This window comes from Octodon degus, unplaced genomic scaffold (genome assembly GCF_000260255.1).
Source record: "Octodon degus isolate 3935 unplaced genomic scaffold, OctDeg1.0 scaffold00002, whole genome shotgun sequence".
In the NCBI taxonomy this organism is placed as follows: Eukaryota; Metazoa; Chordata; class Mammalia; order Rodentia; family Octodontidae; genus Octodon; species Octodon degus.
In genome coordinates, this window is record NW_004524578.1 from 5,032,699 (window position 1) to 5,045,251 (window position 12,553).

The 12,553-nt window shown below is 52.3% G+C and overlaps 1 protein-coding gene across 3 annotated transcripts in view; it reads left to right on the top strand.

Annotated features, from left to right (window-relative positions):
* Positions 1-1,539: 1,539 nt before the first annotated feature.
* The window catches only part of Adamts17 (ADAM metallopeptidase with thrombospondin type 1 motif 17), a 356,834-nt gene continuing 345,820 nt past the window's right edge, over positions 1,540-12,553 (top strand). For all 3 annotated transcript variants that reach the window (XM_023709886.1, XM_004623253.2, XM_023709894.1), the window contains exons 1-2: positions 1,540-1,668; positions 1,968-2,341. In XM_023709886.1, the coding sequence (XP_023565654.1) occupies positions 1,590-1,668; positions 1,968-2,341 (453 nt within the window). In that variant the 5' untranslated portion in view covers positions 1,540-1,589. The remainder of the gene's footprint in view (positions 1,669-1,967; positions 2,342-12,553) is intronic.

Genomic DNA, 12,553 nt, shown 5'->3' on the forward strand with positions numbered 1-12,553 from the left:
GCCAGTGACTTCCTGGGGGCAGCAACTACAGCACTTGTGGTGAGGGTCATAGCCTTCCAATCTGGCAAAAACTGACCAGTGTTTGCTCTGCTTCTGGGTACCTTTTGATGATACAGAATCCTCTGATGCAATTTAGATTCTGAGATTTTAAACAAAGGGTTCAATAGGCAACTGTCACCTTTTTGCTTTGAGAAAATAGGACAGGGAAGAAGGAAAGACTTGAAACTCTTTGCTTACTGTTACAGTGCAGCTCTAGAATGTTCCCCCAGGTCTCACACGTTCAGAAGTGGTGCTCTTGGAAGGTGATCGGTTTACAGGGGCTCTCTTTATAGCAAAGTGTGCTGTTATGAGGTGAGGAGGCGTTGGCAGAGGGGGGTCAATGTGGACGGGAGCTCAAAGGGTGCTCCTCCCTCCGAGACCCCTCCTTTCTCCCGGCTTCCTGGATGTCCAGTGAGAACAGCTTACCTTTCCACTATGGCCTTTCTCTCTCAAGGCCCGAGATCAGGCATGGACGGACCCTCCGAAACAATGCGTCGAAACAGACCTCTACTCCCTCACATTGTGAGCGTTGGGTATATGAGTTCCAGCGACAAGAAAAGCGACTAATGCAATTATACATTGTTTTGTTTTCCACAAGATGTTCTTTAAGAAGCTGACAGAGTCACCCACTGACTTTGGTTATAGATACATGGGAAAAGAATCCACTCCTGCCGGTGAAAACTTGGGTTCAAGTTCAGGCTTTGCTATTTTGCCCTTCAGTGTCTTAACTTGGAAAAACCTGGCTAAAACTCCTGTCTCCATTAGGGCACCATTAGCAGCATCACCGGGCCAAAGGGCAGGCTTACCAGGGATGCGAACCAATGGCATGCGTGCCACAGCCAGCTGTTTGTATCTTGGAAAGGTCTAGGGGGTTCGCCATCACTGCCAGAAACTTGCTGGACAATTTAAACAAGTTCTTTGTGCTCTGTCTTCCTCGTTCCCTCAGTCTGAAGAGGGTAATCACCTGGCTGCTGCCAGGATAAAGACCTTAGCAGGTGCCAAGGGACACCTTGGATGCATCAGTGTAGAGAAAACTGGATCCGGAGTCTTTCCAGCTTCCAACAATTAGTTTTACTTGAAATGCCGGAAGAGTATGCTCTTTTGGATGTATCTGGCAGGCCGGGACGATTTCTGGCCTGCTTTTCAGGAAGCTCGGCAGCAGACTGGGAGAGAATTTCCAAAATGACAAACTCAAGTCTGGTCCGGTGTCCTGATCCCACGGTCCCAGTCGGCGGCCGCGCGCCACCTGGTGTCACGTCTCCGCTACTGCCCAGAAACCACGTGTAAGAAAATGCTTACAACCTAACTACGCACTTTGGCGTCGACCCCTTCTAACCAATAAGGAAGGAGGAGGAGGGGTAGAGGCAAATGAGCACCCAATCAGCTCCGGCCTTCTGAGAGGGGGGCGGGGCTCAGGGTTGACCACGTTGGGTTTGTCCGCAGCGCTAATTACTTTTTCCAAAGGCTGCAACCCTCCACTCCGGCTGGCGCCGCCGCCTCGCGCGCTCCTGCTCCGCCGCCGCGGTCTGGGGCTGCTGGTCCCGAGTACCATGTGTGACGGCGCCCTGCTGCCTCCTCTGGTGCTGCCCTTGCTGCTGCTGCTGGTCTGGGGACTGGATCCGGGCACAGGTAGCGCCCCCACTGCCCAGAGCGCGATGGGCCGACGCTGACAGCGCAGGGAGGAGGAAGCGGCTCCTCGGCTGGGAGAACCTGGTGCTCTGCGGCGCTCTGCGCCCCAGCCGCGTCTCCGCGGGACTCTGGCGGTTGTTGCCGGACCTCCCCGGGGTGGCGGCCTTGCAGGGGGCCAGGTCGGCGTCGGATACCCGGGCGAAGGGAGGGAGAGCAGTCCGGCCTGGCCGCTTGGGGCCGGACTCGGACCCGGTGCGCGGCGGGCGGGCGGCGCTGACGCGGCTCCTCTTTCCCCACAGCCCTTGGCGACGCGGCGGCCGACGTGGAGGTGGTGCTCCCGTGGCGGGTGCGCCCGGACGACGTGCACCTGTCGCCGCTGCCCGGCGCTCCGGGGCCCCGACGTCGGCGGCGACCCCGAGCGCCCCCCACCTCCCCTCGCGCGCGGCCCGGAGAGCGCGCCCTGCTGCTGCACCTGCCCGCCTTCGGGCGCGACCTGTACCTGCAGCTGCGCCGCGACCTGCGTTTCTTGTCCCGCGGCTTCCAGGTGGAGGAGGCGGGCGCCACCGGGCGCCGCGGACGCCCCGCCGCAGAGCTCTGCTTCTACTCGGGCCGTGTGCTGGGTCATCCGGGCTCTCTGGTCTCGCTCAGCGCTTGCGGCGCCGCCGGCGGCCTGGTACTGCGCGCGCCCCCCTGCATCTGCCCGTCTGGTCGGTTGAGACGCCCAGGGTGGTCCCCGGGAGGGTGGGGTGGGCGTTCGGGATCAGGGAAAATCTAGCCTCCAGGGGTTTTAAAAGAACCCGCGTCTTCTCCTCTCTCACCCCCTAACTCCTTTCAGACCTTCCTACCCTTCAGCAAAGGGGGTGGGAGGATGGATCCCCTCCCCCAGTGGTTGGAGCTCCAGGGGCTGAAGCTGGAGGCTTGTGGGGCTTACACAGAGCAATGAGCCGCAGTCAGCTCTGGAAGTGCACGCAGGGCTGTTGGGCCTCCGATGAAGAGGCGCCTCTGCCCAGGTGTAGAGAACACTGGGTGCACAGGTGTGTATGCAGGCGTCACGGGGCCCAGCTCGGCTGTGGATCTCCCTACCCTGGGGTGGGGGTAGGGAGTATTGACTTCCCTTCTGTACTTGATACCTGGAAAAGGAACCCTGGCAGGGACCACGGGCTTCTGGGTCACCCCACTGTTAATTGAAAGGTAAGAACTAGAAGGGGAGAGTTTTCAGAATCCTTGCTTCTTTCTTTTTTGACATCCATCCCTAGGGACTGCTGGGTGCTTCCCTTAGCCCTGGCCCCTAGAGTGCCTCTTTCCCCAAGACTCTACCCTAACCTGTGACAAGTACTCTGAGGGGTGGGGAGAGTTCTTGAGTACTTTGGCCCTGCCTGGGCTCACACTTGATCACTTGGCTGTGCTGGTACCCCGCCAAACACATCTCAGCTTGTGCATGGTACCCCTAGGAGCCCACATGGCCGGCAGATGGGCTGCCCCTGCAGAGCCTGGTATCTACTGAAAGCATGAAATGCAGGGGTTGTCACGATTGACTCTATGGAGGCAGATTCTAATGCTATTTTGTGTCTGCCCTTCCCAGGCACAAGACGTTGCCCCTCCCCCTCCTTGTATCTTGCACCACCATCTCTGAATTCTCTGGCCCTCACCCACGAGTTACTGGGAATTGCAGCACAGCCAGCAAGTCTGGAGGGCCAGGTTTTTATGTGGGACTTCTTTCACCCCAGCTCACCCCTAGGGGGCTTGGAGTATGAGCTGTGGGGGGTGTTTCCTGGGTGCACATTCCTGAGCTCAGCCTGATTCTCCTTGCAGGATCTTTCAGAGTTCTGAGTTTAGGGTGTGATCCGCTTTGGCTTGACTAGGAGAAATTGGCAGCTTTGGTAAAACAAGGAAAGTGATATGGACTGTGGATAGGGGTCCATGGAACAAGAAAGGGGCAGAGAATGTGGGTGTGGTGGGAGTGCTTAAGCAGGGGTGAGAAAGGCTCTGATCTCTGTAGGGCACAGGTCAAGGCTGTATCATGTTCTGGGAGGGACTCAAAGCCCACATCATTTTTCCTATTTTTGCCAAAGTGTTTCAAGTCTAGGTCACATCACTGTATTGTACGTGGAAACATCTGAATCCCATTTGCTGCGGTTTAGTGAGTTTCTGTAGAGGTCAGAGTTTATACTTCTTGGTGTAAAGTTTCCAGCGAGGAGCTATCTGTGAAGGAGCCGAGGCTGGAAATGTGGATAACATTGATGTAAAGTCCTTGCCCAGCGAGTGCAGAGCCGCCTCAGATGGCATCCCAGCCAGCTTTCCAGGAAGGCCGTCCTTCCCTTTGACACCATGTGGGGGTGCTGTGCTGTAGATAAAGGAATCTGGCCAAGAGGCTGATTTCACAGTGTGCCAGTGGAGGGTGGACCTCTAAGACTTAGCTTTTCAGTTCCGGCTTGAGCAGACACTGCTATTGTTTAGTCTGCCTTGTTCATCCCATTTGTTTGAGCTGGACATTGGGCTCTTGTCCCCAAGTACAGTGCATGTAAACAGAGAGAGGGCTTAAGGCAGGAGGGGAGGAATAGTGGGGTGACTTGGAGTGGCCTCGCGGTGGCAGCAGATCCTGGAAAGCAAAGGAGAGAAGGCCGCAGGTGTTGGGCGGACTGAGTTTGCTCCGCACACCACACCTGGCCTTGTTCTTGGTGCAGGTGGGTGGTAATGCTGGGTTAGTCTCCCTGGACGAAGGCTCAGCCCCTGAATTGGAGAGCCGGAGCTGTGCTCTTGGTTGTCAGGTTGTCTCAGCCACAGGGTGTGAGAAGGGCGCAGTACCAAGTGGGTGCTTCTGGGATTCTGTGAAGAGAGGATTCCAGAGTACCTGTGTCTCATGCCTCAACCAGAGCAGGAGTTGGTGTACTTTCCAAAAAGGACCAGAGAGTAAATATTTCAGGCTTTGCAGGCCCCACATCCTCTGTCACAACCTGTCAGCGCTGCCCTTTTAGTGTAAAAGCAGTCACAGATGGGACAGAAACAGATGTGGCAGTGCTCAACAAAACTGTCCCCAGTGTTGAGTGTTAACTGCTATGAAGTTGCCCACAGCTCCTGTCTCCCGACGGCAGGGTGCTGAGCCTAGGGGCAGGGCAAGCACGGACTCCGCTCCCTGTTGCATGCAGTCTGTGCCCTGTAAGCCTGGAGATACTGACCGTATCTGCAATGGAATGTACTGATTGTGTGTGGGACCTCAAGAACAAGTGACATACGCTGATTTGTATGCCTGCCTTGGGGGGCAGGGGCATGGGCAGTCTTCTGTCCCCCATCTTATGCCATCTGTGCTTTTTGGGCCTTCAAAGATCCTAGGCATAAGAGTTGTGTTCTGTTTATGCATCTTTGTTTTATTTACATTTCAAGGAGTCTTCAGGCGCGGTGTAGGACTGTGGAAGAGTTCCTTCCTGGGAGCCCAGCAAGCCGTGTCAGGGCAGTGAGCTCACAGCATGTGAGGAAGGTGCTTGTGCATCTCGTGAGCTTCTCCACACGAGGATCAGCTGCCCCCCTGTGGCCGGTCCAAGAGCGTGGAGGGCCGGCAGCAATGCCAAGCTCCAGACAAGAGCTTGTCAAGAACCCGTCCATCCCTTCTTGGCCAAGAGTGTGAGCGGAGTGTGGGGACCAGGCAACGCAGAAGCGTGAAGCATAGAGGGCCACAAGAAGGGCAGGGCTGCTCAAGGCCAGCTCCCTGGAGCCACAGCCGGTGCCACAGGGCTCCTGGCAGTGCCTCTGGTCTGCACACTTTCACTGGCTTCAGAGCATTTTTGTGGCACATCGCGGTACGCCTGCATTCAGAGTTCTTGTGTACCTCTCCCAGTGCACTCTGCAGCTTTTAGCGTGTACCTCTGCCTTGTAGTGGAAGCAGTGTAGACCCCATTAGAGAGGATGGGTTGAGTTTACAAAAGATGGTGGGGGGAGGGGCTATTATCCAGAGGGCGGCCTGCAGCCACACCACCCCTGTGATAAAGGGGCAAAGTTGGGATAGGACATTGCTGCCTCACTCTTTAGAAGGGAGCGGGGACTGAACTCCTGGTTGATTGGTTATAAAATAGCCTAGCTTAATAGTGCAGCATCACTTCACGAAGAACAGCTGAGCAGGAATTGGTCTTCTATGTGGAGACGGCTCAGAACAAGCACACAGGCCAGACTGCGTCTCAGTACATCATCATCCTGGTACTGTCTGGGGAAGGCACCTTGTCCTAAGTGGTGGATTACTGCAGATTGCTCTAGGAAGGATCATGTGCTGCATCAGCATGTTTGGAAAACACCAAGCACGCATTTAGCGTTTCCTGAAGCAAACAATTCAGTGGATTGCCAAGGACTGACAATCTTTATTTTTCAAGTATGATTCATGTGTGTTACCTAGAAGAATTCAAAGAATGAGAAATTGAAGAGAAAACATCATGTTCCATTGTCATGGGTGTCCCAAGAAAGGGTCACTAGGCATTGAAGCATTCAGATGCTGAGACAGGGACAGAGGAGGGAGCAAGGGACAGTCATGAAATTTGGGCATGCAAGAATTGCAGAGAACACAAGCAGGAAGTCCCAGGGTCTCCGCTCTCTTCCACAGCTTGCTGTGGCTTCCCTTCATCCTCTCTGGCCTTTCTTTCCTTTTATGCTGTGCAGCTCCTCCTGACTGTCACTCTTGGCAGCTGCATCCACCTGTAGACCTGAGTCACATTCTTAGGACTCCAGGCTTCAGCTGCTTTCAGTACCACTGCCTCAGGTCACCACCTAGGGTAGGTTTGGTTTTTTTTAATTTAAAAAATTTGTTTTGGATATTATGGATTGAACTCAGGGCCTTTGCACTGAGCTATCCAGCCCTTTTTTAATTTTGACAGTTTTAGTAAGTTGCCCAGGCTCGGCTCCCACTTGCTAACCACCTCCTTAGACTCCGAGAGTGCTCGGATTGGAAGCATGAACTTTCCCCAAGTTGGCATCATGTAAAAGCAAAAGGAGAAGATGAGCTGCTGTGCTGACGAGGTCATCTGGCCTGCTCGCATTCCTGAAGTGCATTTCCTAAACGCCGAAATGCCAGAGCCAAGGGGCAGAAGGTGCTTTTGCAGCCTGGATCTGAAGGCGTCAGCAGTCACTGGCTCATCTTGCCCATGCACTTCTGGGCCCAGACACACAGATGTGGGGTCGCGCACTTCTTAGGAAACTGAACAGCCCCCGTGTGGGGCTGCATTCTTGCAGGAGTCACTTAACTCTCTTAAATCTCCTACAGCCATAGGAGGGAGTCAGTAACATCAGCCTTGCAGGGCTGTGGGTGGAATATGATAAAGTGTGTGGAATCATTTAGTGAGAGCCCAGCATATTAAGATTTCTTTTCTTGCCCTACAGGACGGCCCCAGACTTTTCCAGTTATAAATTCACCAGTTGCTCCAGGGCTGTTGAGTGAACAGATGGCCTTGCACCTGCCTTGGGTTGACCTTATGCCAGTCGGCTTCCAGCAGGGCTCAGAGAGCAGCACAGCGCAGGCCCTGTCTAGGAAGATGGGTGGGTGTGCAGGGAGGGGAGGCATCTTGAAGCCTTTGGCAGGGGAGTTAGAGCAGAGGAGCCAGAGGGCGCTCTGGAACAAGGCGGGGTCCCCAGGTCCAGGCACGGTAGACTTCAGAGAGCTAGAAGGTTGGAGCTGAAGTGGGGTAGCTTGGGGTCCCACCAGGGAGGAGTGATAGGTGGGGTGTCCCAAGAGAAGGGGCCCATGAGGTGGCTCTGGGGTGGGGCTTAGGTGGTAGTTTTAGGAGATAGAGGAGAAGAACCAAACAAGTAGGTGTGCTGGGTGGATGGGTGGGGCTTTGGGTGCCGACCTAAGGCACCATTCTCAAGCTTGAGTCTAACTCAGGGTCCCCTACAGAATGTGTGAACCTGACCACTGGGCCCCAACCTCGGACTGATGTGATATTGCTAACCAGCTCCCAGGGGATGCAGCTGCTGACCTGGGACTGCACTCAGGACTGTGTGATGAGAGGTGACAGACACCACTGGTGACTATAGTCTGGAAGGGGAGGAGAAGAGCCTAGGGACTTCCTATGGCCAGGCCTTAGGTGGAGGAGGTGGAGATGGAGAGTGCCCTGAGCAGGCGGAGCTGCTGTTCCCTTGTGACTGGTTGATAGTGGGACAGGAAGGGGCAGATGTCACCATGGGACATCTCTCTTTCTGAGGGGATGCTGGCCGCAAAGAAGTCAGAACGCTGGTGTTCAGCAACTCCGATGCTGGAGGCAGAGTCCCTGCGGTCGGCGGTGGGTGCAGGGATTGGCTTGAGGACACAGGGTTGCCTTTGCTCTATGGAAGCCCATTGCCCCTGCAAGAAGCGGGTTCACCACCCCATCGCCCTGGCCTTTCACCCACTATGCACTCTGGTTAACCGTGGAGCTTCAGTGTCCCAAGTGTGGGCTGGAGGTGCCCTGGGCTCTGGAGTCAGGCATGGCCCTTGTGGGAAGGTGGGTTCAACAGAATCATCCCCACTACGTGGCTATGCCTTTGCTTCCAGAAATCTTTTTACAGTATCTTGAGCACATTTGCTCTGCTTTGTCAAGAGGCTGTGCTCAAGTTAGGGACTGATAAAACCTATCTTTTGCACATTTCTCTTTCCCACTTGGCAGGAGAGCTAGTCCTGCTTGGGGGTGGGGTGGAGTCAATTGCACTCTTAAGATGGTCCAGAAGTTCTTCAAAGCCCAGGTCCTAGGACAAAGCGAGCTGGGAGCTAACCACTTGGAACTAGCATATCAGGTTATGCCTCATACATTTTATTTGATCCCTACTGCTTTCCTGTAGAATAGCCAGCCTGGCAAAACTAAGATTTCTGAGAGCACCATTTCTCTCAGGATTATTGTGTTTCTTAAAACCAAGTGGCTGGGGACTGTTGGTTCTCTCTGCTCCTGGCATTTCTTCCTTCCCAGAACTCTGTCTCTCTGGATGGTGTTTGCAGGCAGCCCACTCTGGCCTTGTGACTGGTGTCTTTACTGCTGTCGCTGGGGCACAGGAGGCCTTGAAGGAGCATTCCTGTGAGTCTCACTTCTCCACATAGATGGCCACGGAGGATCACACCATCCCAGGCAGGCTTGTTCTGTCCCAGGAGCCACAGAACAGCATGGGCCATGGCAGGGCAGTGGACAGACAGAGTTCCATGGTCAGGAGGAGCCCCAGCTTCCAGATCCAGGTGCTCTGGTGTTGGAGTGAAGGCGGTAATGGTCAGGGCCTCCAGCGTTTGGTTAAAGTTCAGACGAACTGCCTTGGTGGTGTGTGTCTACAGTCCCAGCACTTTGGCAGGTTGATCGGGAGTTTGAGTCCAGCCTGGGCAACTGAGCCACTTAGCAGGCTTCCATCTCAAACATAAATAAAGGACTGAGGAAGGAGCAGAGTGCAGAGGCCTGAGGCGCAATCCCCGCACTGGGGTGGGGAGATGCAGGGATTGCTTCTCATCCTGGCTGCATTTGCAGCCCCCAGGGAGTTGTGCAAGGCCTGTGCTGTTCCTCCGAGGATTTGGTTCAGCCTGGAGTGAGGCCTGGGCATGGAGCGGGGTCTTCAGAGCCCCCCTGCTGCCAGCAGGGAGCTGCAGATGAGAGCCACAGGGTGAGGGGCAGTGCAGGCAGCCTGTTCCAGAGAAGCCTGGCCCATGCATGGTTTTTCTCTGCTGTGGCACCCACTGGGAGAGTGAAGAGTGGTTCTGATCCTGCTTCAGAAGAACAAGCTATCAGGCCCTGTAGACATCTGATAACACGGGTCAGTGTACCAAAGGGAAGGGGATTTTTTGCGGGGGGAGATAGGTCAGAGGGGATAAGGGCAGGCAAGCATTTGGGAGTAATAATGTGTGCAGGACACAAGTAGCAGTTAAAAACTTTCCTCATGGAAGTGTATGTGTTTTGGGGCACGTGACAATTTTCATCAGAACATTTTACCCCTAAAGTGTGGACAAGGTGAGTGTTAGAGACACTTGAGGGAGCCCCAAGACAGCAAGATGCTGTGGGTGAGAGGCTGGCCCATGTGCTGCACCCTAGGCTCAGAGCCTGGTGCAGCCCCTTCCGTGAGGTGCGAGTCCTTGCCACGTCGCTGTTGAGGATCAGGCCCCACGAGGGTGCCGGCAGGGTGGCGCACAGCCCGGTGTGCCACGGTCGTCTCTGCAGCGTTGCTGTCTTCGTGTCTGCGTGGATGGAAAGCAGTATGTGGGACCTCGTGGAAAAGACGCTCTAAAGAAAAATCTTGCGAGGAGCTTGCGTGTGCTCCCATGGATGTACGCGTGCAAGCTCACCTGGCTGGGCCTTTGTCTCCAGATCTTATAACATTGAAGCTAGCTGATTTTTGCAAAGGATTTTGTGAATGCAAAGCCTAAGCTGAGTGGGTGACAGGCATTGAAAGTGCCACACTTGGGAGGGGACTCCCCTAGCCAGGGTGCTTCCAGAGCAGTCCAGTTCCTCTTAGAGTCCAGTTTGTCCCTCAGATACCAGGGGCCCCTTGCCGGCCCCATGCTATAACCTGCCCGGCTTATGTGGACCATGGCATTTTCTGCTGCTCAGTATTGAATGTTCGGCCCTTTGGCCTCTTTATGCGCAGCTGTGATGGGAGCTCTGTACCTTGTTCCCCTTTGCCTTCATCTCTACAATCTCTCCAGGGTATCAGTGAACAAACTCAAGTTTTCACTTCAAAGCGGAGGGAAGGAAGCTGGGCAGTCCTGCAGGTCATGCAGTGCCACTCTGAGACAGTTTTATTTGGGCAGTAAAATCTATGAGTTGTTCTTGGCAAAAAGTTCTACTGAAACAGAAACCTTGCAATCTGCTTGGAGGATTAAGTGTGGCCTCCCTCCCCCCTATCTGGCAGAGTAAAGGTTGTAGGTGATCTTGGGTGTTGATCTGATTTACTTTTCAGGAGGCTTGGGACCTGTGTGTCTCTTGTGAAAATACACACAGTCTGTCTCCCTCGGCTTGAGTCAGGTCCGTCCAGTCCTTGGGGTTGGGAGAACTGGAGTGTTGTGCCAAGGACAGTGTGTCTCCAAGTGTGACCCTGGGCCAGCATCTTGTCACTAGGAAGACTTGCTGCTAGAAATGGTTATTGCTGGGTCCTACCAAGGACCTTTGGCGAACCTGGTTCATGCTTGGATTTGAGGATCACTGGCTTGGTATGTCACGGCGTCTGTGCATAATGGTGGTAGAAAAAAGGGGTCCCCCTCCCATAATATGCAGAATCTGTGCTAGCCAGGGTGGTGCATGGTGCCATCCCGGAGAGGAGACAGTCTCTCTTCAGCCCAGTGTCCACACTGGGCCCTCTCGCTGCCCTGGCCAGTCCAGCTCTCCTGTGAAGTTTACTTTGTTTTCTTGAGTCCATGCAAGAAGAGAAGCTCGGAGCAGGGCAAGGAGGGGGCTTGGTTTAATGTTGTCAGCTCTGCTTCCAAAGGAGGGACAAAGTTTTCTAGTACACTTTTTTCCAGAATTAATATTTAGTCTATTAAAGTGATAAATTAAAAATCCCCGTTTTGAAGTTTTTCTTACAATTTAGTAATCTTATAATGTACTACATTGTGCAATTGCTTTTTAAGGGGCTGTGGAATCCTACTTAGCCCCATTCATACATTTGGCAGTTCACAATTTGAAACATTGAAAACTGTCTTTAGAAAATTTAACATTCAAGTTCATGTTTATTTGATTGTCTGGATTAAAACATAACCTTCTCTAGGACTTAAGCAACTTTTATAAACCCAGTAACTTCATTTTATAAGTATTAGAAGTGCCTGAGGTCTCTTTCATATTCTAATACTGTTTACAACTTGGTAAGATTTTAAAATTACAAGCCTGAATCAGTGATGCACTTTAAATTAGAGTAACAAATCTAATTCATCAGATATTCTTCCAATTTCTTCTAAATATTACAAGTTCAGGGGGAAAAATATGCAGATCCTCATCACAAAATGGCTTTTCTTTTTCTTTTTCAATTAAATGTATTTTTTTAATCCTTACATCGTTTATTTTTTCTTTTCCCATCCTCCCTCCCTAGTTGCTATTTCTTTTGAACAGTTTCTTCCTATTTGGCAATACCTATTAAGCAGTTTGGTTCTTATTTACATTTTTGGTTTCTCATACCAGGGGAACAATGTGATTTTCCATACATGTGCCCAATTTATTCCAGGAGGATCCATTTATCTAGAAAAGTCTCAAGTCTGTCCTTCCTTGTGGCTGGGTAGTACTCCTGTATAAAACCCCCACATCTCTTTTACTCATTCATTGGTTGATGGGCATTTGGGTTGTCTCCAAGATTTGGCTATTACAATTTGTGCTACTATAAACGTGCTCCTATAAGCATATTTTGCTGCAATGTGAGTTTTCAGAGAAGATACCCAGAGAGTGAATAGCTGGATCAGATGGGACCTCTAGTCCTAGACTTTTGCAGACTCTGCACACTGATTTCCCCAGTGGTTGCACCACTCTACATGCTCCAGCAGTGGAGAAGGCTTTCTTCTTTCCCACAGCCCTTCCAGCATTTGTTATTGGCTGACTTCTTAGTGATAGCCATTCCTCTTGGGGGTGAGATGGAATTTTTAAAATTTGCATCTTCTGAATGATAATGATGTTACACATTTTTTCATTTACTTAGTGTTTCTGCTTCATCCGAGAAGTGTATTCATCACAGATGCCCATTTTTGGATCGGGTCTTTCAATAGGGAGGTCTAATGTTTTTAATTCTTTATATGTTCTACGTATTAGTCCTTCTGTCTGAGGGACCCTTGGCTAAAATTTTTTCCTACCCTGCTTGTTATCCTTTCGCTCTACTGGTCATTTCTTTTGCTGTCAAAAGCTTAATACCACACATCTAGCTGATGTCCCTGTCAAAATATTTAATTTTAAGTACTTTTAGAGTTAAGATAGATTTTTCTCATTAG